The 27,056-nt window shown below is 28.9% G+C and overlaps 2 protein-coding genes and 1 long non-coding RNA gene across 8 annotated transcripts; 2 read left to right on the top strand and 1 right to left on the bottom strand.

Moving 5' to 3' along the window:
• The first annotated feature begins 105 nt into the window (after window positions 1-105).
• Window positions 106-993, top strand: LOC139088159 (uncharacterized). The gene is made up of 3 exons (XR_011544188.1): window positions 106-310; window positions 379-658; window positions 720-993. It is a non-coding gene; the product is annotated as an uncharacterized lncRNA (long non-coding RNA).
• Pink1 (PTEN-induced putative kinase 1) lies at window positions 907-3,597 on the bottom strand. Its single transcript, XM_070637225.1, has 6 exons — window positions 3,437-3,597; window positions 3,203-3,375; window positions 2,997-3,136; window positions 2,796-2,910; window positions 1,248-2,735; window positions 907-1,186 (listed from the first exon to the last, which is right to left on the bottom strand). The coding sequence occupies exons 2-6, from the start codon at window positions 3,323-3,325 to the stop codon at window positions 1,001-1,003; spliced, it is 2,052 nt and encodes a 683-aa protein (XP_070493326.1). The 5' UTR covers window positions 3,326-3,375; window positions 3,437-3,597; the 3' UTR covers window positions 907-1,000.
• LOC139088158 (zwei Ig domain protein zig-8-like) lies at window positions 2,720-19,884 on the top strand. 6 transcript variants are annotated; one of them, XM_070637230.1, is made up of 10 exons: window positions 2,720-2,958; window positions 10,279-10,799; window positions 13,503-13,615; window positions 16,787-16,810; window positions 16,896-17,033; window positions 17,342-17,390; window positions 17,902-17,946; window positions 18,737-18,839; window positions 19,281-19,468; window positions 19,570-19,878. In XM_070637230.1, exons 2-10 carry the CDS (start codon window positions 10,670-10,672, stop codon window positions 19,719-19,721), a joined length of 942 nt encoding a protein of 313 aa, XP_070493331.1. In that variant the 5' UTR covers window positions 2,720-2,958; window positions 10,279-10,669; the 3' UTR covers window positions 19,722-19,878. The 6 variants fall into 6 exon arrangements, with proteins under 6 accessions (XP_070493331.1, XP_070493333.1, XP_070493332.1 ...); XM_070637231.1 differs by lacking the exon at window positions 2,720-2,958 and adding an exon at window positions 7,815-8,331; XM_070637228.1 differs by lacking the exon at window positions 2,720-2,958 and adding an exon at window positions 7,815-8,334.
• The last annotated feature ends 7,172 nt before the right edge of the window (window positions 19,885-27,056 follow it).

Below are 27,056 nucleotides of genomic sequence, written 5' to 3'. Positions count from 1 at the left end.
TTGAAAACAGAAAATTTTCTTCCGAAGTACTAACATTTCAAACTCAAACTTACCGTTACGGTTTAGTTCTAAAGGGTATGAAAATTAATTTGAAAATATCAACGGTATTGCACAAACACATAAAAATCAACGGATAAAAAACCAAAACAAAACAAAAAAAATGAGTGAATTAAAGACAGTGGAGCTAATAAATGAATTATTCAACATTAACCATGAGCTGATAGTAAAGTTTAAAAAATACACGGAGCTGAGGAGTATAAAGGAAGCTGAGGAAAGCATCAAATATTCAAAAATTAATGAACTGTCTCAAGTAAAATTGTTAATATTATTAATTCAAAACAGTTCAATAAATGTTATTTTTTTGATCATTTTTTTAAGATAAAATATTCGTACATAGAGAATCATTCAAATCTTGAAGAACTTGAAGAGAGGAACAAATCAATTAGAGAAAAATTTAGCAAGATCGATGAATTTCTAAGGGAAAAATCTGAAATAATTTGTGAGGAAGCAAAGTTGATATTTGGACATTTGGGATTAAGTATCAACGTGACCGAGTTTGAAGACAGGCAAAATTTGATGGAAGTTTTATTTGAATTCTCCAATGACCATAGCTGCTATATAAAATTAATTTATGATATAAATACGGACGACTATGACTGTAATATAATTTCGTTTATTCCTATATATTTCAAATCTAACAAGTTATATTGTTTCCACAGTGCTTGAAATGGTTCCAGTCCATGGGAATTTTGATGCCATTAAAACGTTTTTAAGGGAGAGTGGAGATATTCAAGGGATGATCTATACTTTTTGGAATAGCAATAAACACAATATAAATATATCCAACATAACTGACGACAGATCCTGAAATTCGGAATAATTCCTATTTTACATTAAAATTCTTAATTTAATTCACAAAAATAAATATTACTTTTATTATTGGACTTTTAAATAATATATACATTTTAATAAAGATATTGCCATTATTAATATAAAATATTTAAATTGATTGAATAAATGATAAGGCTTTACGGATATTCTGTAATTTTGCACGAGATAAAAATGTTGAAATCAACACATATTCAGTATAAGTCCGGCGATTTTTGGCCATAAAATTTTCATTAACAGCTCCTAATCCTCGTTCACAGAGAATTTTTGTTGTTAAACTTAACAGCCATTCCAAAATCTAAATAAGAGAATAATAAAATAAATTAGAATTCGACCTAATTTAAAGGGTAAGAACTTACCTCATTATTTGTTGGAATCCTTTTATATTTAATCCAGGAAGACGGTGCCCATAAATATAATTCAAGAACATTTGCTGCTACATCACAATTTAGTCTCATTCTAGGACTTCGTTGGAGAATATTTTCAATCAACTTTTTGACTATCGTTGGAATTTCCTCATTTGTTAACTCAGGAAGCATAGATTCATCATAATCAACATTACGTAAAGCTTTGGTATTTGTCGACAGATCATTATAGAAAGGATTTGTATATCCGAAAATTTCATAAGCTATTGTACCACAAGCCCATAAATCTGACTTGGTATAATCTAATATTGCAAATATGCTAGGCTGCTTCATAACGATTTCTGGTGCCATTAATTGTATATTCCCTCCTTTATCAATTTCATTCGATTGATATGGCAATCGAAGTCCATGATTTTTATCGGCCAAACAGCATCCAAAATCAGATAAAACGAGTAAAGGCAAAGAGTCTGATGCAGTATCAATTAAAATATTATCACTTTTCAAGTCTCGGTGCGCTATTTGAAAATTATTAATGTGTGCAACTGCTTCAAGTAATTGTGCAAATAGGATGATTCTCGTTCTAACTGATATATCGCTATATTCATCTAAATATTCTCTCAAACTACAATTGTATCTCTTCATTAATAAAAATAAGCTCATGTTCCGTCCATATCCACTGGTAGGATTAAGTCTTGCGGGCAATGCATTTGGATAGAGCGTTTGAGAGCATTGCAATTCTGGTATATTATCACAAAAGAAAGTCGGCATTAAAACTAAATTAGGATGAGGTGGGAGGACTAATGTTTGTTCAGCAATATTATATTCCCATTCACCTACATCATTTCTATTTAAGCGACTTCTAGCAGGAATTGTTTCCTTATACATGGCCTTTAAAATTGCCATGGCATTGCTCTGAATATCATAGTTAAACATCATTTTTAATGCCCAAGGATAAGTATAAATTGAAGCATCTACAATTTCATTTGATGTTTTAGATATCTTAAAGTCATCATCGGACAGATCATGTTCCTCATTATTATATTCCGTAACTTTACTGTTGAATTTCACAACACGAGCAGTTTTATTTGTCTTTTTTGAAGATTCCTTTGTTTCTGATTGATTCTCAAAACTTGATGCTGTATTAATATTTGATGTAGACGGAACAGATAAATTTTCTAGGCTTCCATTAATATTCTGAACAATCTCGGACAAACTTTTTGAAGATGAAAATAAGTTAATATTTTCGTTGTGCTCATTATTATTTTTCCAAGTATCGTTTTCGTTCTTGTTCATTAAACTTTCACTTTCTTTTGTATTTTCTTCTTTTAGGCTCGTGTTTTTAAAATTAGCACCATAAACAACAGCCGAACATCCTTTTGCTATCGGCGGTCCAATGTTTAAATCACTTAATTGTAAATCCTCATTCAATCTTGTATCTGTGATTTTATCTTCTAGTTTACTTTGATACTTAGTGACAGCTTCCTGAAAAGCAATAACAGTTGTGATGTTATAAAATAATCAATAAAAATCTTTAGACCTTACCCTAATCTCCCAACAAATGCTTTCTAATTCATCTTCTTTAGTGATTAATCCATTTCCAGTGGCTAAACTGCATCCAACAAGTGAAAGGAATGGCAAGCTATCGCCAAAGGCAAATCTGTTACCAAAAAGGAAGAAGAAGCAAAATCCGAGAAAATTTTTCAAGGTCATGTTTCAAGAAATACGTAATTAAAATAAAATTACTTTTTTGTGGCTTCTGCTCTCAAAAGATATGATTTTGGATTTGTTACTCGATTTAATACGTTATCAACCAGTAATCGCCGACTGAATCTTGTGAAACTATTCTGTTCTCTTGAAACATGTAAGTCAGCCAGAATTGGATCCTATTTTGCAAACAATTTTAGACTTTTTTAATAAATATGAAATCTCCATAAGTTTATTAACTTTACCTGTGGTGGTTTCTTCCGAATTGCTAAGTTCTGCACTGCTCTCGACTGGTAAATATGTCTGCTATTTGCAAATAAAAGACTTCTTCCATTTTTGAAAAATCGAGTTAACAATCTTATGGACATGATTGACGCTTATAAACCGATTATAAGCCCAATATGCTGCGATAAATTAACTAAAAAACAAAATATCAAGAATTAAATTTAAACATTTCGTCATATTTTTCACAATTTTACTTTGGAAAATTTCTCGAACTTTTTTTTTTTAATCCAGATTACCAGTAATATTAAAGTTATGTAAAAAATTAGCTACCAAAAAAGTTTTAAAACATTTTAAACAATCGTTTCCTAAAAGAATCTCAATTAATCTAATTAAATGTCTGCCTTTGCTTTTTTTATGAAATTTTTAGAGAACAAAAACAAAACAACACAAGTATAAAAACTTTTTTGGAGTACCTAAAAAAAGCATTCTTTAAATCTTACTTTGTCAGTACTGATAAACTTTATCAGAAGGAAAATTAATTAAATTTAGCTCATATATAGTGATTAAGATGGTCTTAAAACAAATTAATGGTGATATCACAATCAAAATATGATAGACAAGCAGACATAAACAAGTTAATTACGATTAATTTTGCACCCCTGATATGCAAAAAATTTGAATAATTTTTCACCGTTAAAAAAGCTCTGACTTATTTTCAAAGTTATGTAAAAGCTTCCAGTCTGAATGAATATAATATCATCGACTCACATTGTTATCCATTGTTATATTAGAAATTGTGATTAAAAAGACGATACCTATGCAGAGAAGTTATATTAAGCTTATTTTATGTGACGAAGAAAAATCTGAGTCCTTTGGATTATTAGTCTAATTTAAAAATAACCCCAATTTTACGGTACTTTGGAAGATGAACTTTTATTGGAAAATAAAAAAAGAAAAGAGCAATTTTACGAATAGAATTTCATGACTTATTTGAAATCATTTAAAATGATGAAATTTTATAGCTTTTTAGAAAACTTGAGATTTGTGAATTTTAAAATCTTTCTTGAAGTCTTTTGGTTTTGTAGGATGATAAAAAATATTGATGTGTGTACCTTACAATCTATAAAATAGAGCTACCCACTTAATACGACCTTTATGTATGTTGCACGCTTAATAGAACATAAAACGCATGAAAATGAAATAAAGCTCAAATGCTCCACTTGAAGAATCGTCCATAAAAAAGACGAAATGACACCCCGCAAAAAACAGTTCGATTACACTTTTTTGGGAGATGAAAAAAAAAAAAAAAAATCAAGGGTGTATGTTAACTGATGGTATATGTGTGTAGAAAAAAGGAGAAGGTAAGGATAAGTTGGAAAAATTCAATTCACATATAACGATGCCATTTACTATATAGCATTACAAAGACTCTGTAGGATAGGTAAAACTTGATTCCACTCTAGAAATCTTTTGGGACCGTATACCTTTAAATTGTACTATTCAAGTAAATCCAAAAAACAGTCATTCATCATTATGACAAAAATGTTTAACGTGCAAAAGCACAAAACCAGTATAAAATTTATAATGTATAGTGGGTAGTATCAAAGGAAACGCATTACTTACAGTACAAGCAACGACTGAATCGAATTTCGAGGATTTACATTTTTATTAATCGGAAATTGCATCAAATATGTTAGATTATGAATAATTCTATACCACATCAAGTCACATATCATAGGCAAGCTTGTAAAGATTTAAGGACAAGAGCTACTCAGTCAATAAAATGAATAATTAATGAGCCATTTTAATCGAAAAATATGCTAAAATTCTACTTGTGTACACCTAATGTAAAAATTTATATTTGACACAACAGTACCGTACATTTCATAGGATGAAAAAGCAGTTTTTGAATCTTGATATTGTGAAAATAAAATACTTTTTATGTTATGGTCATCATTCAGTTAGCATAAAAAGAAAATTCTGCTCCCTAAACATGAAAAATATAAAATTAGGAACCTTGCCATTGGATGCTTTTTTTTAATAAAGTTCAAAATAATTTTTTATTGGAAATTTATCTACATGCTGATAATTTATCTTATAGAGTATATGCTTCTATTAAGACAAATTGAATCTAATTTATGTAAACGCTAATAAATCAGATTAAGGTCGAAAAATTTCTTATGGCATTTAATCATCAAATTATTCCCGCGAGTCAATGAATGATGTTTGGCAGGACCATTATTAAGAAAATTGATCTAGTAATAATTTAATTATCTCCTTATAACTTCTGTTTTAAGAAATACCGAAAATGTATAATTAATGAGTCAAAGCAGCTGCTTCAATGAAGCTTTATTTTTTAATTAGTCCGAATAATACAGCTTCCATAATGCCCTTGCTATAAACGACACTTTAATTTATAATGTTAATAATTCTTGGAATTAATTGCTATTGTATAGCAGAGCATCCTATTATTTTTGGATTTTTTTTTTTCAATTTCTCAACACATCATACAGAGTCTTTCTGTAGGTGTTTCTGTGAGTTTTAAATTTATTGTATTGTATTAATTATATGAGGAACTTAAGTAATTACCAAATGATTAAAAATAAGCTCAATTTAATTATTTTTGTCAATTTCATAGAATTAATCTGGACATTTTATATGAGTTATTTAAAATCCAATTAGAAGAGATATACCTAAATTTGGAGATTTACAACCTTATTTTTAATGTTACAGCAATAAGCCTCGAGTAAGTCTATTTATTTAAATAAATACTTTTTTGCCTAGATCCTTGAAAATTATTAAACTCTATCCCTTGTTAATCCTTTAAATATTTTCTAGTCAAGAAATTAATTATAGTACAAAATGAATTTTAAGCATCATCTTTGAATTGACTCCTTTTTGTATTCATATAAGAGTTCAAACCATAAGAGGGATGACCATAAATGGAATTACTCTAGCATATTTTCTTGATGGGCAAATAATATTAAAATTCTGAACCAAATCTAATAATACTCAATGAAAGAATCTTGAATTTCTTAATATACTGTGTGTGTGAAACGAATATAAAGTTATTTTAGTTTCCACTAGCTTCCACTATAAAATCGTTCGTAACAATAATTTTTATTTATGTTAAATTTGGAAACTTTATCCATAAAAAAAAAAACTCTCGGCATCTTTGGCCTTTTTATTCTGAAAGCTGAGTGACCAATCATTTTACCATTAAATTGCTCGGGAACGAGACTACAATTTGAATTGCAAATAGAGGCAAAAATAAAAAGTTCTCCTTGCCATCATGTGTCAACGGTGAAGCGTAAAGACTGACTAAGGTGGGGAGCATTTATTATTAAAAAATTCTTGTCTTATTAAGGCGGGAGGGAGGAACGTTTGCATGAAAATAGTCTAACTCCATACATGAAAGCCTTGATTAGAACATAAATCGTGTACTTTAAGGCTTATTATTACATATTTTTATTTCGGTACTTTAATTTGTTGTTGAAAGTTATAGGAAATGTTTCCTAAATTTGATATAAAGTTTGAGGTTGACATAAAGAAAGAAAAAAAAGAACGAAAAAAAAAGTTGTTATGAAAGAAATTTAACATTATTCGTACATGCTTGGCATACGGCAGGTTTCTTTCTTTTGGTAAAAAAAAAACTTTTCTTTTCATTCATTTCTCTGATTGCGTAGCGTGACATATAAAAGAAAAAGCTTTGCTCCTGAATAGCATTTTATGAGTTTTTGAACACGTCGACAATTAGTTAAATTGGAAGATGAATATTCTGACTTTGGATTGCCATGGCTTTCTAACGGGAAGCGTAAATGTGATTTCATGATTCTAAATTATTGCCATTATTACTACATTCATTTGAATTTTTAATAATGAACGTGATCTCTTCTTACGCGATTACTGCCGCCTGCTTGTCCCTATTCCAATCAATTATTTTGTATTCTGTAAACTCCTCTGAAAGGAAAAGTTAAGACAGATATATTTTTTTTTCTTTCTTTATGCCGGTAAAGTAAATGACAGAAAATTTTGTCTCATAGATCATTTGACGTAACCAATTTCCTATTTAGGTTGATATATTCTGGAATAAATAAAAAGTATGAATAAGATTCATTTATTTCAGTTAACGGACAAGCAAGAATACGGTTGAATGGAACTGTTAAAACTTCACTGTATGCTATAAGAAGTGTGAATGTGAATAGTGATTTATTTCAAACATAAAACACTTTTTTTCCTTTTTTTTTCTCCTTCTCTCCTACATAATGTGAGTAAATAAAATGACAATCTCAATATGGGGTTTCATGCTGCTGCTGCTACTGCTACTGGTAGAAAGGCATTTGAAATATATATATAGGCAAGAACAAGAAAATGTTATAATGGATTTCATTCGTTTTAACATGATGTTTTTATTTGAAATGTCATATTGTTTTTTGATGCGTGAAACTATATGTCTCAAAACTATAATAATATACAATTTCAAAAGCCATCAATAATATAAACTAAATAAATGCTTTATGAAGTGCAATATATCTATTTCAGAAAAATTTATAGCTTTTTTTTTTGTCCAACTATGTGATAAGATTCAGGGACAATATTAAATTGATGAAATGACGAAAAAAAAAAAAAATTTATCTCATCGCTGTAAATGGGGATTTTGAGTGCTTCAAGAAAGCGCATAATGCTCAAATTGTTGAGAATACAATAAGTGTTATGGCGCAAGATTATTGGAAGGGAAAGTTTTTGTTTGGAACAAGAATTCTCCCTGTCGACTTGCTGGAAAGTGATGTCGCATGGAAAAGAGGAAAAGAGAACTAGGAAAACATTCAATTTCTACTCTGTTATCAATGTTCCTTCAAAAATATTTCGTGATAGTTGCTGTTGAGTTTCGTAAAGAGTTTGTCGCAAATTTGATCGGGGCATATGTTTAGGAAATAATATTTTAATGAAAGCGCGAGTGGAATATTGAATAGGCGGTGAACGTTCAAAAAAAGATTGACAGACAACGTCAAATAATACATTCGTGCAAATTCATAAATTTTGATCATTCGATGAAAACTGATGAGGAAAAATTATTGATAATATGTTAGAGGAAAATAGAGCATGGAATATCATTAAGTGTCATCAGATTTATGAAGAAGATTAAATGGTGGTAAAATGTGCTTCATCAGTGAAAAGAATTTTTGTACTAAATAATAGATAGATTTGTATTGAATGATTGCCTCGTCTTAGCCGAATTCATCAGTATAATGGATTGAAGGAGCTCTATTTTATTATTTTTATTCAATACAAAAAATATATCTTTTTATTCATTACCAACATAAAAGGTGCTTTTATACATGATTAGTCCATTTTGGAGACGAGAAAAATCTTTGACCATCATTTTGTACATCCATCCATAGTATTTTTTTGGATTGATTTTTATGACGATGATCTTTTATATGACAATTTTCACATGAATTCATCAATAATTTGATTTACATCTTCTCGAATGAGATTTTTTGTTATTCTCTTGTTCTCTTCCTTCATAGACTATATTTTGACAATTCTTCAAGTCAATCACAAAAATTGAGAAAGGAAAATTGAATCAGGAATCGAAGCATTTCATTATAAGACATGAAAGAGCAAGGTCAATTTTATTAAATTATGCATTTCTGCTACTCTTCATTCCCTATTCTTTTCTTTTATTTCAAACGAAATTATTAGACTACTCACATTTTGTTTCCATTTTACTTTTTACAGTACAATAAGTAACTGTGTTTTTATGTAAAAGTACAAAGTACAAAAGAATTTTTTTTTTATAGTCATGAATCCAATTTCCGCAATAAAGACCGGAAATTCAAAAAGAAAATTTCTTTTTTGTTAAAGTGCTATTGCTATTCCTTTATACATAAATATTAAAGCCATTTCTAAGACCAAAGAAGTATTAATAATAATTTTTGTCAAAACATTAATGTTCACAAAAACCTCATAATTGAATGCTTTTAACCTTAATTATGTTTCTACATATTTTCGAGGTAGCTATTTTCTATAATTCCCACTTTTTTTTTTGTTCCATTTTCTCGGAAGCTTTTACACTTCATTATTGTATTACATCTATTATTTTTTAATTTATTGATCAAAATCTATCTTGAGGAAGGAATTCGAGTACATAATAGAAGAACCATATTTTTCATTAAGCAAATTATTTCGTAATTAATAATTTCCGTGATATTTTTTTGACTTAATACTTACATACATACATGTTAAATTTGACTTGGAAAAGGATAACAGATGAAGGAAGATAATTATTTTCATATCTTTCTAATTATTTTTACCATCATATTCATGCATAACTTCGTAATTGGGAGATTAAAAGCTCATGTGTTGTGTAAATAAGTCGTACAGCCATATTGTGAAAACGATTTTAAGGCAGCTTCTTAATCTCATCATCAAATAAACCTTTGTGGTTGAGTGACGACTTAAGACTATTTTCATATAGACATAGCGAATTTAACAAGATTTATGGAGTACTACTTAATCAAAAACAATATGATGACGCTCCTCCTAATATTGAAGAGAAGCGACCGAAAGCGTGATTACAGGATTTAATCTGGGTATATGCAAACATAAAAAGAAGATAGTTAAATAAATAATCTTAAGCATTCATGATGAAATTTCATAAAAAATTGTTTCGAGTCGAGCAAAAATGTCGCTAAAATTTTTCTACGCTATTGAAGTTATTTTTCAACTTGAAGTCAAATTATTTTGCTCATGATACGGTCATAAAGCTTGAATAAAGTTATAAAGGCTCTTACATAAATAAACATGGAATTCTTTTTTGCGCATTTTACACCGAGACATAATCAAATATTTTACTAGGGAAAATATTTAGAAAGCAATAAATTTTAAAGTATTCCCTTAAATTAATACTTACACAAGTGTGAAGTCACAATACAAATGTATCCAATCTTATGAATGCTATATAAACTTATAGGTCTCTATGGTTTGTTTGAGAATGTAAATCAAATTGCATAATTTATGTCTATGAATTCAATTTGTGAAAATAGTCATAAAGATTATTACTAATTTATTTTGTTTGTTCTACATGATGAAGACTTATAGATAAGACACAGGATGATAAATCACTAGAAAGAATTAAAACTATGTATATTCGTGTAAAAAGTTGCAGGAAGAGCGTGCAAAAATGTAAAAGTGAAGTGAATAATTTTTTTTGAGTGCTAAAGGAAGTGCTTAAGAAAACTACAGCCAAAAATAAATTTCGTAATATAATTGGATTTATTGAAAGATTTATCGTTCATTACTGACACTTTCATACAGGATAATTTACATAATTATGCACTGATTAAAACATTTCGAAAACCAATTTTTCAATTAGCAATTATGAATTAAATTTGCAATTGTACTCACGTCGGCGGTTAATAAATGCACAGTCGCATTAAAAAACCCCACACCAGGAAAATTAAATGCATTAAAACTGATAAAAAATGAAATTGAATTCAGAAAATCTTTGTTTGTTCAATTTCATTTATATTGTAATATTTAATACCATAATGAATAGTTTATACGAATTCACACTGGCTGAAACTGTTGTTGCTACTGGAATAATAAATAATGGTAAGTAAGCATGAAAAGCTATCTTAATTATAGAGTATTAGTTTCTTTTTGTTTAGTTACTCAGACTTATTATTATAAAGACTTGAACATTCTTTTTTTATCATTTTGAAAAGACTGCCAAGTCTTAAAATTTATGACGCAACTCGGTAAAGTACGTCACAAAATTTTTTAGTATTTCCTGAAAAATATTTTATTCATTTTTTTTGTTTCTCCATCACATTTATCGATGTTGATTTATACAAGAAGAAACGGAGATTTGCGATGTCTTCAAAGTTATTTTTTTAAGATGAATAATTCCTTCTTTCCACTGATTTATTGAGATAATGCATTCTTGCTTCCTATCGACTGATAAGTACCAATACCGGCTTATATAAAGAATTGATTCTAATAGCTTACATTTGTTATCGTTAGCTTTAAGTAAAGGCATGAAAATTTAATTTTTTTTGAAGCAATGCCCGTTCACTTAAGCTAATTAGTATAAAAATATTCAACAAATCTTTTTAAGCATTCAAGGGATCACCATCAAAGGATGACTATTTATAGCTTTCGCGTTAAAATCAGTGTTAAAAATGCCGATAAACTTTTAAAGCCTAATTTTTGTATTTTCATGAAATGTTAATGATGGTTTTAATTTTTAATTCCTATGTAAATTGGGGATTCACTTAATTATATAGAGCCTCATTGTAAATACAAAACACAATTTCTGAAAACATGGAATCACTAACGCCCTCCATTAACATATTTTTTTTTGTTGTTTAATGGGAAAAAAGTATCCAAAAATATCTATGAAATTAATAATTTTGAATGCGATTAAAATGAAACTTATAAATATGCTGAAAAGAATATGCAAGCTTACCACAATGAATTGCCTTGTTATTATTGAAGCCGGTTCATTACAGGATTATAGAGTATTTTCCACTTTGCCAATAATGCTTCAACCAAATTTTGTACTCATACTGAATACAATTTGGGAGGTCTATATGTATCTTCGTTTACGAATTAATATTATTAAGCTCTAAATCCCATTATGTCTATCCGATTTATGATGTTTATTGGGTATTTCTCTTTGGTTTATTCATTGAACATGAGTACATATTATATATAAATTCAGCCGTCGACCTAATTTTTTTCGCGAATTAATTCGAGTTTCATAATGAAAAAAAAAAGGAAACATGAAAGGAAATACAAAAATAAAGATGGATAATTGTTTTGTATAGCAATGAATTCCAAGAAGGAAAGCCTTCCTTATATGTGATTCGGGTTTTCATGTTTTAATTCCAATTACGCAATATCATTATGTGATAATCAGCTAATAACATCAATATGACCTCTTATGGGAGTTGTTCGAATTGTTTTTAATCGGAATATAATATATAACCATGGTTTAGGTCAAAATAATAAAGACATAAAGTTCTAAATGTAAATATTTTCAGATATTTTCAAACAAACATTTCAATTTCCAACATATAAATTCACAATATTTATGTACAGCCTTCTTTTTTCAAGAAAATATAAAAGTTTTTTATGTTCTTTGTTTATAAGGGTGTTGGTACTTTTTGACTTTGACTTCTTGGATGGTTACCAACTCAGTGATAAAATTCAGACATTCGTTTAAGTTAGTCAGATTTTAAGAATGTAATCATTTTGAAAGCTTTGTTTGATTAAACTGTTGTGCTGTGTTTAGTGAAATGTTTATGACTTAGATCAGTGATGGACAAACTGTGTGCTGGCACGCTAGCATTTTCATGGAAATGCCATGAACCGTATTCTCAATATATATATATGTGGTCATACGGAAAAATGACGGTTATTTTTTTGAAAAGACACTAACACAATGACAAAACTTACAGTACGTAAAAAAATTGAATTTCAAATGAAGGTTATGAAATTTTTATTTATCAACAACTGTACATTGATTGCGACTTGAAGAATTCTGGGAGTTACGTTAAAGAAACGTTGTTCTTTAAATCGACTGACTGACAATGCAAAAACTTGTTTGTTAACATTTTTCGTAACCGTTATTTGAAATTCAAATTTATCTTTTGTCAATGTATTAGTTTTGTTTGGGGCGATTTTGGGGCGATTTTTTTCGGTCATGCGGTTTCGGTAAAGCCTCAAGGTATACCGCGAAAAAATTAAAAGGTTGCCCACCACTGGCTTAGACATAAAACAGTTATGGTATCAATCAATTATGACGTTGAGAAGCTGAACATCATTTGTATACAGCTCTTATTAGGTATTTTTAAATAAACATTTTGATTGGAATTCCACAAAACAAAAACATTCGTTGAAAAGGTTTTTAAATGCCTTATTATCTAGAAGAGTGAATTATTTGGGTTCAAATGAAAGCTTTTCAGTGGAATGTTGGAAATTATTTTAGGTGGCTCTAGAAAAATGATGAAAATTTCATTCATAAAACAAGTATTTAAAAGATTTTTTCTTTTATAAAGCACTGCCTTTTATGTGCTGCTACTGCTGCTGCTAAAATTTTAATTTTACTATACCCAATTTATGCGATAACAAGACAGAATTTTCTCTGCATGTTAAGCTTACTTCCCAACAGATTTAGTGTTTTATTTACATACAAATTACAATTTATTAAACCAATTTTTCTATGAGGGGTTATGTTGTATGATTTATGCACGCAATAAAATTAATAATTCCGTTTTTAATTTTATTATTTCACTTTATATTTTGTTTTAGGAATAAAACACGAGAAACCCTATTTTGAAGAGATTCATCCGCGAAACATTTCAACAGCAATTGATGATACAGCAATATTAAAATGCGTGGTGAAAAATAAAGGAAATCGCACGGTAAGGATACTGTAATAAATAGCATAATAAAAAATATATGCTTAATGCAAACGTCTTTAATTGCTAGTAATTTGAGTGATTGACTGGATATAATGTTTATTTCACGAGTTTCTGAAGTCGTTAATTATACATTATGAACACATCTCTAATAAAATTTAACGAAAATTAAATACAAGTCAAATTAAATCTTATTAGGCATTAAGAATAAGAAGTGATAAGACATTCACCGAAATTTCTGACATTAAGTTTGCATTAAGTCAGAGTTGTCATCCATCAATTAGATTCACCTTTGCATATGAAGACAAGTGCCCTTGTCTAGACTAGTGCCCATATTAAGCATGGTTAGACAAGGATCAAAGTTGGTAAATATTCTTTAAAGGTAATGTCTAGGCCATTAGTGGTCAATCTTACTTTTCTGCGAAATATTTTTGTAAAATACCTCGTCCGTAACCGCAAATGTCATACGGTTCATAATGTTTCCAAGAAATTTTGGCGGGACGAAGGTTGACTACCACTAGACACTAGACTGAGACAAAAGCTAGTATGATACAGTTAGACACCTTTCTGATAACTATGTATTAAATATTTAATGAAGTACTTCCTTGAAAATTCTTAAGAATGTTTTGTTTTAAAAGAATCTTTTTTAGCGGAAGGGAGTACAAACGATTTTTGGCATAAATATAAAAAGATTTAGTCAGATTTACGAAAAATTTCGCTTTTAGGTTTGTGCTCAAAATAAATCCCGCTCAAGTTGTTTAAAAAGTATTCATTCAGATTATTCTACTGGATTATCTTCTTAAAGAGCTTTCTTAAATTTACAGACGACTTATCTGGTGAATATGTGGATGTTGAAGAAAAAAAACCTTCAATATAATGTTCTTAAAAGTTATTCTAATGACACATAAAAGTTAGATAATTATAAATTAATTTTAATTTCACGTTCAAATATTTGTATACGAAAACTGCGTATATATTCTTTAGCTATTGTCTATTCTCTATGGAAACATAAAAGATAATCTTTCATGCAAAGTTTATTTTTCAAAAGCTGTACAAAATACGTTCTCTGCTGTACGTATGTCATGATACAGTGAAATTTATTGCAACAGATGAAAACTTAAATTGATGTTTGTTTAAGTATATGAGGATATATTCGTACATATATCAAGAACAATAATTTTATTATAATTCCTGCGCTCTCAAGAAAAATCTTTATTATTTGCTAGAAAAATGGGCTTGAGTAGATTGTGCATGATATTCACTTTCCCCGATTGCTTTTTTAAAGTATTTTAATGGAAATCATTTTTCAGTTGCCTAATTTTCTTCCCTTCTTCAATTTCTCTTATATAATTTCGGCCTAAATGGATGATTGGTGAAGAAAGAAATTTCATGGATAAAGGATTTTCATAAACAATGCTAAATTGTTTAACGCAACTTTGCCTAATATTAATGAGTTTGCTTTTCATTTCGCTCTTGTGGTGGCGACGAGAATTTTTCTTCAAAAAAAGAAACTTTTCCTATCTTTTGTTATACAAGCTTATATAGTATTCACATACAAATCACAAAAGAAATCAAAATGAGCAATTGTTTTTTTTTCTTGCGTTATTCACAATCAGCCGTCATCAAGCAAAAAGGCGATAGAAAGTTTTTTGTACCCTCAAAACAAAGAAGGAAGAATGAATAAAGGAAAGGAGGCGAAGATTATATTGATAAAATTATCTTGCAGCTATATTCAGCATTTAACTTTTTCCTTCTAACTCAGTTCATTCCGGTTTGTTGTTCTATAAAGACTTAGACTTTTTGCTATCCCATGATGAATTTTTTTCTTTTTTTTTGGAGAAAATGAATTCAAGAAAGCTTTTGGCTTTTGGATACTGATAAAATTCTTCAACGGAAAATAATTATACCTACAGAGAATATAATATATTGATGTATTTATTCATACAAGGGATGTACGGATCATGATTAAGCTATTTGAGGAAACGGCAAGTAACTTTATTTGAGAAAGGAAAACCGCTAATTTTCCTTCATAATTCTTTACAACAAATTCACTCAACAAACTATAAATAAAAACAAAATTTCATTTACATTGTGTTGGTAAATGCTCAGCATTGCAGGGTATATTTTAGATTATACATAGATAAAAAATCTGTAAACACAGCATCAGTGGTGTTTTTGGTACAATAGCTTAGAGTTTTTAAAATCGGTTTCTGAAGAGGGTTTTAAAAAGCTCTTTGTGAATATTTGCTGTTATGTTTATATCCTCTTGTTAACATTTTTACCAGCTACTCTTTTTAATTTGTATTTTAAATGCTTCATTAAAAGATTCACAACAATAATTTCAAGTACCTAAAAATATTTACCGAGTGAATTGCTGAAATGCATTATAAAATCCTTTTAACACAGCATATGATGCTAACTCCATGCAATTCGAAATAATATCAATTTTATGAAAATGCACTTTAACAATGTTCACTCAATATGACACAATCGGTTGTGATAATGTGTTCAACATTGAATAATAATAAAAGTACATTCTTTTATGAGAGGATTCTGAATCTATTTGATTTAGAGAAACTATCACATCAAAGATGAATTTCATTGATATTGATCTATGTATTTTTAGGCTAAACTAACATAGGGGCTTTTGCTTATGTTTAGAAAATGTTTCTGAGTTTCCGAATTTTCGAGTTTTTAAACAATTTCAATATCATAAAAAATTTAGTGAATAAATTTTTACCAGCCTTTTATAAAAATTGTTTGAAATACGCTTGAGGCACGAAAGTTAAGTTTGCGTATTTTCCCTTTTTATATACATGTTTTTATATGAACAAAATTCTAACGATATCTTTTCAATATATCCCGATCGGCAAACATGTGAATGCTGTCCTCACCGTGGGCAAGCAGCAAGTATACTAAGAGCCAGGTGGTCAACATAATTCAATCAGTAGCATGAATACTCAAACCGACAAAGTTCACAAAATTAAACATGCTTAATATAATTGAATAAGTTTACTCATTAGCAGGCTAATTTAGACGAGTATACTTGTATGTTGGATATACTGTTTGCTTGTCCACCGTGTTGACAAGATTTAAACATGTGTCGATCGGATATTGAATGTGTTGTTTCATATAGTCATCTATTTTCACATAAATTACGTTTATGTTTTTCAGGTATCATGGATGCGAAAACGAGATGTGAGTAAAATTATACATTCGATTTTTTTCGTTGTTTCTCGCCAAATCATGAATACTGAAATGTCCTTGAAATTATACTTTACAGCTTCATATTTTGACATCAAATAATTTTTTATACACTGGAGACCAAAGGTTTTCGGTAATTCATCCACAAGACTCTGACGAGTGGAATTTGAAAATTGAATATGCACAACCGAAGGATGCTGGAACTTATGAATGTCAAGTAAAGTCATGCACGAGCTTTTCCTTTTTCATTTTTTCTGTAGCTATATTTTTACGTGTACATCAGTGTACATTTACAAGATTTCAAGCATTTGAAAAATGAAAGGGCACCAGGAGACTTTCAAATGACAGAAAAATGAATTTATTAACATACATTTTGTTGTTCTATTTGGACTAAGATTTTTTTAAATAATTAATTGTATCTCTTTTAAATTAATTCCGGAAAAAATGAAAAGGAAAATCATTTTAATATTCTTAATTCATTAGAATTAAAAAATACACGGGTATTTTCTATCTTTTTTGATTTAGGTCAATACGGAGCCAAAAATTAATTATGCTGTTAATTTGTCCGTAAGAAGTAAGAGAGGAAAAATGTCTAATACATTTTGACTTCTCACGTTTTGCATGATAGAGAAAGTTTAATGGAAAAGAAAAACGTGGTCATGCTATCATGCTCAACGGAAGTGAAGCCATTAAAAATATTTTGTTCTTTTTCTTTTAATAGCAATCATCTGCAATATATCATTTCTATTTTCGGTTAATGAATTACCATCCATTAAATATTCATCATTTTCGTTTTTTTTTTTAAATTAAATTCAATATGAATATAAAATTCAAATGTATCATAAACATTATGAGGGATGAATATTTATCTCTAGACTGTACTAATTTGCTTATATTTGATCTCAAATAATTTATTTGCATTTTCTGTATCTTGAGAAATTCAGAATATTGTTTTGGAAGCTATCAAGCTTCATCTGATGCGTTTATATTGCTTAAACAAAATGTTTAATTTCTCTTAATTTATTAAACAAAAACTTGAATTTTTAAATACAATTTCATTAATAAAAACCAAATGTATTTTGCAGGTGTGGATCTTAAAAATATTTATGACGTACCTGAACGAATTGAAGGTATCATTTGAAAAAATTTCTTTCGTAACTTTCTAACCCTTTAGAATTTTTTTATACGTTTTCCTTAAAATTTTTGTGAGAAAATTTATTATTTACAATTTTCATATTCATATTCTGTTCCACAGAGTGAGCATATTGAAATTTATCTAAGTCGAAGTTTTTTGAATCTGCTGTAACATTTTTTTCGCTTTTACTTTAAGAATTACGATTTTGTGAAATATTTCGCGTACTTTCTCTTCTTCAAGATTGTACATGGAATTTTGTTGATTCAAAAACTTTGAATGTGTGTAAAGTCTGAAAAAGTCATTAAGAATTAAATGCGTTTGAAGAATATTAAGTTTTTATAGGATATCTACTACATGTTTATTGGATGATTGTGACATAAAAACAATAATCCAGTTGTAAATCCCTGACTTGTATCGACAATATATATTTGATATCATAATGAATCAAACACATGATCTATGATTGGAAATTAATTGCGGTAATAAAACCGGATAACTTTTAGTTTATTTGATTACAAGGAGTTTTAGGCATTGTAAACACCTTAAATTAAATTATTGCAGATGATTGAGTTTGCACAATTTTATTAGTAAATTTTATATGTATTATCGGTTCAATAACCTTATTAGGATATTTAGTTTTCTAAGACTGATTCAAAAAGTGGAAACTGTTCATTTTCTAATATTTTCTCGTATTTTTACCTATAGATATATTATATAGATCTGTGTTATTTATCCTTTTTTGAACCTTTTTAAATCATATTAAATTTATTTTCTTCTTTTATAAGCTGCAAAAGCAAAAATTATTGGATCACAGGAGCTTCACATCAAGAAAGGTTCAACAATATCTCTTAGTTGTACGGTCAATATTTATGGATCTGCAATTTCATGGTATGTCAAAAATTGAAGACGCTTCTTAAAATGTACACATAATATTTATCAAAAGCAAAAGTGCACAGATGAGTAAATAAGTTGCTGTAATACACACAAACATAAATTGATTGTCATTTAAAGTTTGTAGAATTTAAATATTTGGAAAATTTGCTAAACGTTCACAAACAAGATATCATATTTTGTTGACATGTGACATAAAGTACTCAAAAATAAATTTTTCGAAAGCAAAAATATTATACCTACTCACTTAGCATACTGTATGCATAAAATACTCTTCTTTCAAAAAGCTCAGTCTGTTCTTTATTACTAATTTTTTCTCGTCCATAAAACATGAGTATGAGAGAAAATCTGAATTATGTTTCTCAAAAATCTATGATGTAAGCTAAAACATTCTTTTCATTTTTATTACATGTGTATTTTTTTTCTTCTGAAACAAAGGTTCCATGGAACGTCAATTGTACAGTTTGATTCAGAGAGAGGAGGGATTAGCTTAGAACAAGAAAAAACAGAAACTGGTACAACTAGTCGTCTTCTGATAACAAGAGCAAATTTTCGTGATAGTGGTAATTACTCTTGCGTTCCCATTGGAGCACTCTCAGCAAGTGTGATTGTTCATGTTCTTAACGGTAATTGAAGAAGATTTTGTAATGTTGAAAGCACCATATTAACTTGTTATTAAAATTTATTGCCTTTTTTATTATCGCTACCATTTCTTGAATATTTAAAGGAGAAATTCCACAAGCTATGCAAACCAGCGATGCTGTGCATCCACCACGTCCAACCTTATTCATTTCTCTTCTAATATTAAGTACATTCTGTAACTTGCTAAGTATACAACATATCACAACTAAAGTAATTTCATTTATTCTTGAAAGGTGATTAAGAATCTAATTTTGGAATATTCCAAAATATAAAAAAAAAAAAATCATTTAAAGTGAAAAAGTGTTAATTTGAAGTGAATAAAAAAATAGATAAGAACATTGTGAATCAGTAGTTATAGAATTTTGTTAAATTTAGTAGGAAATATTGAATAAAAGAATAATAAAATAATAAAACTGAATCAGTTGATAGTTTGCTGCATTTTAAACAATAAATTTAAATTTGTAAACAAGTTGCCATGGGAATTTCAGCGCTTTTCATTTTCCACTATATCAAGATAATCCTTTTTAATCGCTTAACTGGTGCAATTGCTCATCTAAATTCGATTGTTTATTCATTGCTTTTTAGCACGTTTCTCGAAATAAATGTGCATTGCAATTTACACATTTTACATTCCTTATCTTGTTAGTCCATATGTCAAATTGTATGGCTATGGAATAAACGAACACGGAATTTTTAGTTTTCTGCTTAATTGAATTGATTTGGTTTGCTATTGACATGATTGTGCTGTTTTCTATGAAAAATATTATTTCGTCTAGGTCAGTGGTGGATAGGAGTGTCGATATTAGATGAAGTTCAAATTTTAACTTCTCATTGTTATTTACTAAATCCTTTTAAAATCCTTAAAACTGCGATTTTTCATTTTAATTTTAAAATTAGAATTTTTCAGGTTTCAAAATTTAGGAATCCGAATTTTTTTTCGAGTTCTAAAATTTTGGAATCCGAATTTCTCGAATTTTAAAATTTTGGAACTCAAAAAAAAAATAGGAAAAACAGAAAAAAACAAATAAAGTCTGAAAAAATCAAAAAATAAAAGAAATAAAATGCAAAATTAAATATTTTATTTTGAAAGTAAATTGAAAGAAGTGTAATTAAGAAAATCAAAAAATTATAAAAGTTTCAAAATCCCAAAATTTTGGAACCTGAAAAATTCGAATCCCAAAAATTGGGAACTCGAAAAAAAATTCAGATGCCAAAATTTTGGAACCCGAAAAATTAGAATCCCAAAATTTTGGAACCTGAAAAATTCAGATCCCAAAAATTTGAAACTCGAAAAAAAATTCGAATCCCAAAAATTTGGAACTCGAAAAATTCGAATCCCAAAAATTTGGAACTTGAAAAACTCGAATCCCAAAAATTTAAAACTCGAAAAAAAAATTCGAATCCCAAAATTTTGGAACCCGAAAAATTTGAATCCCAAAATTTTGGAACCTGAAAATTCGGATCCAAAAATTTTGGAACTCAAAAAATTCGGATCCCAAAATTTTGGAACTCGAAAAAAAATTCGAATCCCAAAATTTTGGAACTAGAAAAATTCAGATCCCAAAATTTTGGAACTCGAAAAATTCGGATCCCAAAAATTTGGAACTCGAAAAATTCGGATCCCAAAATTTTGGAACTCGAAAAATTCAGATCCCAAAATTTTGGAACTCGAAAAATTTGGATTCCAAAATTTGGAACTCGAAAAATTCGGATCCCAAAGATTTGGAACCCAAAAAACTCGAATCATAAAAATTTGGAACTCGAAAAAAAATTCGGATCCCAAAATTTTGGAACTCGAAAAAAAATTCGGATTCCAAAATTTGGAACTCGAAAAATTCGGATCCCAAAAATTTGGAACTCGAAAAATTCGGATCCCAAAATTTTGGAACTCGAAAAATTCAGATCCCAAAATTTTGGAACTCGAAAAATTTAGATCCCAAAATTTTAGAACTCGAAAAATTCAGATTCCAAATTTTTGTAACTCGAAAAAAAATTCGGATCCCAAAATTTTAGAACTCGAAAAATTCAGATCCCAAATTTTTGGAACTCAAAAAAAAATTCGGATCCCAGAATTTTACCCGCTAGGTATGCCGATTCTTCCCGATAAAATTAATTGAATTAAACATATTACTCTGTAATGTGCGAACAGTTGATGCGGACGTTGATTCGAAGAAATTTGAATCATATTTCGAATGTTTTTTCGGAAAAAATCCGCCATCTTGAAAAACATCAAAACTTTTAAAATTTTTAGTTTTTCATGATTTTTAGCTTGGTTGCTTCATTTAAATAAAGATAAACGATTTAATTATGTTCATTGAAGCTTTTTCAATCATTTAATCGAATTTTAAAGCTAAACTAATCAGCTTTAAGTTAGTTTTTTTCAAAAATTATTTCAAAATTTTGGTTTTGTTTTCATTGTTTGTTTACAAACATTCTAAGAAAACAATGAAAAACTTATATGTTTTTAATTAACTTTTCTTCATTATTTGAGACTTTTTCTTTAATTTTTTACAATTATTTAGTTTAGTTTAAGCATAATCTTGCTTTAAAATCAATAATTAAACGCTAATTTAGAGTTTTTTTCGTTTAGATTATTAACGTTCATTTGAAATTTAAATTTGTTTCCGAAAATAAGAACCATTCGAAATTGAAATTCCGAAAATAAGAACTCGTTCGCACATTACAGATATTACTTACATCTTAGCTTGCATAGGGTGGCCAAATGGTTTTCGAAAAAAAGTATTTTCAGTCCTGGACTTAAACCCGAACCTTCAAAACGAAATCCAATCCAAAATTCCAATATTTGTATGGAGTTTTCGACATCTTGAAAAATCGGGACATTTTGAGGTGATCTATTGTTGTGACACAGCTGCATGAGAGAAAATTACAGCATTGTCATGGCAAAAATACAGCCGCCCTTGACTTGCATCGTTTATGAAGTCAAATATGATTCAAGACAATGTTGAAAGACAATTGATGGAGCACGATGAAAACGATCTTGTTGCTTTGATGAAAATTTTTTGAATAATCTTGAATGAGGAAAAATAATTTCCAATGATTGCTTGATGACTTTTTTGTGTCTTTGAAATTTGTTTGAAATTTGAAATTTGCATTATGATTTGGACTACACTTCGTTTGATTTGAGAGACTTGTAGTCGAATATTGTTGAATTATCTCCATCTAAGTCTTGTTGAATTCAAAAAACCAAGCTGAAAATAAAGAAAAATATTATTACAATTAAACTTATTTAATTCAAATTACTTACATCTCGGGAATATCTTCAGGAAGTCACACAGGAATGATGGTAATGTTGAACGACAATTGATGGAGCCCGAATAAAACGGTCATGTTGCTTTGATGAAAAATTTTTGTATGATTTTGAATGAAGAAAAATAATTTCCAATGGTTACTTGATTTTTTTTTTACCTTAAAATGATTCTTTATTTCTTTTAAAAAGTTTTAACATTTGATCATCCTCACTGACAGTCAAGTTTGCGAAATTTCTGATTTGTTATTCATTAAATGTGAAATATGTAGGATCATATTGAATATGAAAGTGCATATGACATAAATTTAACCGAATACTTTAAAAACTCTCAAAAACGCAATTTTTCATCATTATTTACGGAAAATAAATTTCCATACAAAAAATTCAGATGAATGCATTTGGATGCACATCTAGAACAAAAGAAACTACAGACCTGTGCATCTGGGCGAACCCTAGTAAAACCCAAGTACTTGGGGTACCACAAATCTTTACAAAATATATAATGTAATCGACACCCCTAGTGGTGGATGACTTATGTTCCGCGTCACACTAGTAATTTTTGGAAAAGCCATGAATTATATGCCATATCCGAATTCGGGAGTTGACTAAAATCAATGTCTGCCGCGAAAAATAATAGGTAGTTCACCACTGATTCTAGATATATAAAATGTTTCGATGAATTTTCCTTTCATTAGTAGTCACCTATCAGCACTTCCAATCAAATAAATAGACATGAAAGCCTTTGACCTATGCTATGTCTAATTTCAGTTTAAGTGTTGCTTTGAATTGGCACTAGATTGATATAATATGCGCGTTGAAGCAATCAAAGACGAGTTCGGCAATATGTCATGAAAATGGCGTTATAGTTTGTATGTAAACAACTGGAGCAACCGTTCACAACATGTAAACCTATTACATTTGCAACAACAAACATATCAATAGATTCTATTGGTTTTAATGGGAGCATAGGTACATGAATATTTAAAATTGATGACATTTAATGAAGAATATAGAGAGTAAATGAGAATTCCAATTATTGACATTTCCTTCATTCTCCAAAATTTAATTTTCTTTAGATCTAATGAATGACTGATTGACAGAGACAAAGCAATAAATGTTCTGATTATGTAAACATTTATGTAAATTGTTTATACTAATCTGAAAATAGGTTTCCCAAGAAATAATCATAACTTATGATTAAATTTTAATTTATGACAGCACATGGTGAACACTGTATAAGGCATTATACATGCATCAAAGACAAAAAAATTAGTTTTTACTTGTGAATTAACATGAAAACATTTAACAATAAAAATAAATGTTTATTTTTCTGCAATTCATATAATAATTAGCATATTGAAGTAAACGTCTGACTGATCAAAGTATAAAAAATTGTTTTTAAAGAATTATATATATAGGAAAGGAATTAAAAAAATACTTTTGATAAATGAATATTTTTTTCATCATTGTTTTAATTTAGGCGATGAATTGATGAGAAGGGAAGAAAAAATAATATAATATTTTCATCACATATCTAAATGTATACTTCACTGTTGGTTTTATGCGTTTGTGAAAAAGCGGTGGAAATGAAAATGATTTCAGATAAACGTTTCATTTTTTTCCTACAGTTCTTGTTCCACCATAATGAAAATCAAACAAATACGTGTCTTTTCAGCTCAAACATAAACAGAAGAGCTTTTTTCAGATGAATAAATCCATCATAACGTGGTTTTGCCTCACTGCTGGCAAATATCTACAATTTTTCTCTTTTAATTTTTCATTTTATTTGGTGAATAACGAGAGAATAATTCCATCCTTCGATATTTGCCATACTGACATATAAAAGGGAATTTTAATATTTTTTAAGCGTAACTCGCCGCTTAAAAATATATTTTTTTTTTCGTTTCTTGCTGCTTTCATCTCACTCCAATCATTTGCTTATGTTATGAAATGAAACATATTTTGCTGTGGTTAAAGAGATTTAAATGTGGAAGAAACCTGTGGATGTAAATATATCTCATGTTGATTTTCAAATCACTACGATGAGTCTCATGTTACAATAATTCATTGCCAATCAAATAAATACATAATTTATTTCTAAATAAACCTTATTTATGCTAATATATCCATGAGAAGGCAACCGTCGTTACAGATGTGAACGGAAGAATCATGTACATTTTCCCTTCTTCATCCAATTCTATTAATTAACTAAAAATATAACAATACATTAATTGGCCCCACAATAAAAAGATTCTGGTACCAGATTTTGATTAGATCCAAGTCACGCTCGAATTTACATGTTTATGCGAATCAGCAGTCATTGAATGCAAAAAACATGAAGTCTGTATGTGGTTTCTCCGACAATATTACCAGCCAGACAGTCAAACATGTGTAGAAATGATAATTTCAAGTGCATAAACCAAATACATACTCTCATTTCACAATGCTGTTGTAAATAAATTTAAGATATTACTAATGATGTAGAAAATTTTAAGCATCATGTTGTAAAAAATTGTATAGCTATATTAAATAAAAGTTTAAAAATAACAAAAAAGAATCAATAATTCTGTGAATATGTGTTTTTGCTGAATAATATTTTTCATACAGGAACGAATTTAATAGGATCTGTTGAAGCCCGAAAGGCTCACCTTGGAAAGGAGCGAAAGAAACTGACTGAAATTAGACGTCCTTATGTCTAGTATTAAATTCAACATTTGTTGAACCTGCCATAGAATGTCAAGTTTATAACTAGACGTCCGGTCGACTAATCGCAGTCTGTTCCACTCGGGTTTGCTTAATTATTTTTTTTCAGTCTATACGAATCTGAAATCATTCAAAATAATAAATCCTCACATTTTAATGCTGCCGAAATCAATTCTGCATCTCATACATTGTATATGGAACTTTTGTATTCGTTTTTTGCATTAATTTTCAATCCGAACTCTGGGGTTTTTATTTAGTGTATAACGACTTTTGAGTTTACGTCAAGGTACAACAACATTCTGCAAAGTCTGCCAAAATGATTGCTTCAAAAACAAAGCCAATTATACCACGTTCCAAATCTGAACTTATTTAATAAATAATTTTTTAACGCAACTAAGCATAAGCTTATTATATTGTTGATTATTTCCCAAGGCTCCAAAAAGTTTTTCTATCAAAGTTCAATTATGTTATGAGTTTCCAATTTTAAATTGTTGGAGGATTCAACTTTTGATGAATGTTGAAAAATATTTACGAATTCATTCTTCTGAATAATATTCATAAAATAAATTTTATTTTTGTGTTTAGCCTCCAGGGAGCTTCATTTCAATGGTTTCATTAAAAGGATGAAAGTGGCCAACCACTTTGCCACAAAAAGCTGTTTCCGATAATTGACTATATAGCATACAATAATATTGATCTTAATATATCCACGTTGATATCAATAGAAGCTGTTTGTTAATATAATTTCATTGGCACTCATACAGTTTGGATGTTTTGAAAATGAAGAGGTTATAACAATCTATCTGAGTAAATGAAAACACATTCTACTTCATATTTCAAAACAAAAAGAAAATACTATTTTTAAACACACAATTGCCGCATAACATTTCAGGCAGCTCATCAAAAAAATTCTCTTTATTTTCTTTTTTAAAGATGAATAGCGGGCATCGTAACGCAATCTAAAAATAATCATTTTTCTTCATCATCTCACGGTTTAGTATGTGGAAATGAGAGAAGAATTTTCTCGCTTTCAATTAGAGATTTAATTTTTGAAATATTAGAGCTTCACGGAAGGGTCCCGGTATTTTATGTGAATAAATTTCAAGCCCTTTAAATGAAATTTTTGATATAATTTCGCTAAAATCACTATTTAACCTTTCTAAACACTATTTAAAGGTGATGAGCTACCTGGTGTCAAATCTTGACCGAAATCGCACATGCCATCCGGTTTATGGCATTTCCGGATTAAACGTCTGTTCTTCAAACTCAAAATCGTCTAAAACGTTTCTATCTCAACAAAATTATTTAATGAACCACGGATCCGCAATTTAATAAGAGAAGTTTTAAAAACTTTTGAATATAAATTTGTAAAATAAATCAGTTGATTTATTGTGGATTATTGTAAATATCCTATGATTGGATTCATTAATGTGAAAACATGAACATTAATTTAAGTACCTTTCAGTTTTAAATTATGTCAGGAAATTGTAACTGTTTATTCAAGGTCAAAATATTTTCGGTAAATCAGGAAACGCCATTCAGAGAAGATGAATTTTCTGAAGAGCTAAAGTGTCGAATAGTATGAAAGAAGTCATTAAAAA

Source organism: Chironomus tepperi, unplaced genomic scaffold, assembly GCF_022539635.2.
Source record: "Chironomus tepperi strain 1889 unplaced genomic scaffold, CSIRO-AGI_Ctep_v1 contig_161, whole genome shotgun sequence".
NCBI lineage: Eukaryota > Metazoa > Arthropoda > Insecta > Diptera > Chironomidae > Chironomus > Chironomus tepperi.
Note: the sequence above shows the minus strand (reverse complement) of the source record. Positions and strands in the feature narration are given on the sequence as shown.

Excerpts from the sequence above, each read along its gene's own strand:
- Pink1 (XM_070637225.1), bottom strand. The coding sequence starts at position 3,325 with ATGTCCATAAGATTGTTAACTCGATTTTTCAAAAATGGAAGAAGTCTT. Across the intron at positions 3,137-3,202 it reads TTCGGAAGAAACCACCACAG|GATCCAATTCTGGCTGACTT; the intron begins GTAAAGTTAATA and ends TTTGCAAAATAG. Across the intron at positions 1,187-1,247 it reads GGATTCCAACAAATAATGAG|ATTTTGGAATGGCTGTTAAG; the intron begins GTAAGTTCTTAC and ends TCTCTTATTTAG.
- LOC139088158 (XM_070637230.1), top strand. The coding sequence starts at position 10,670 with ATGAAATTGAATTCAGAAAATCTTTGTTTGTTCAATTTCATTTATATT. Across the intron at positions 10,800-13,502 it reads TACTGGAATAATAAATAATG|GAATAAAACACGAGAAACCC; the intron begins GTAAGTAAGCAT and ends ATTTTGTTTTAG. Across the intron at positions 17,947-18,736 it reads CGTACCTGAACGAATTGAAG|CTGCAAAAGCAAAAATTATT; the intron begins GTATCATTTGAA and ends TTCTTTTATAAG.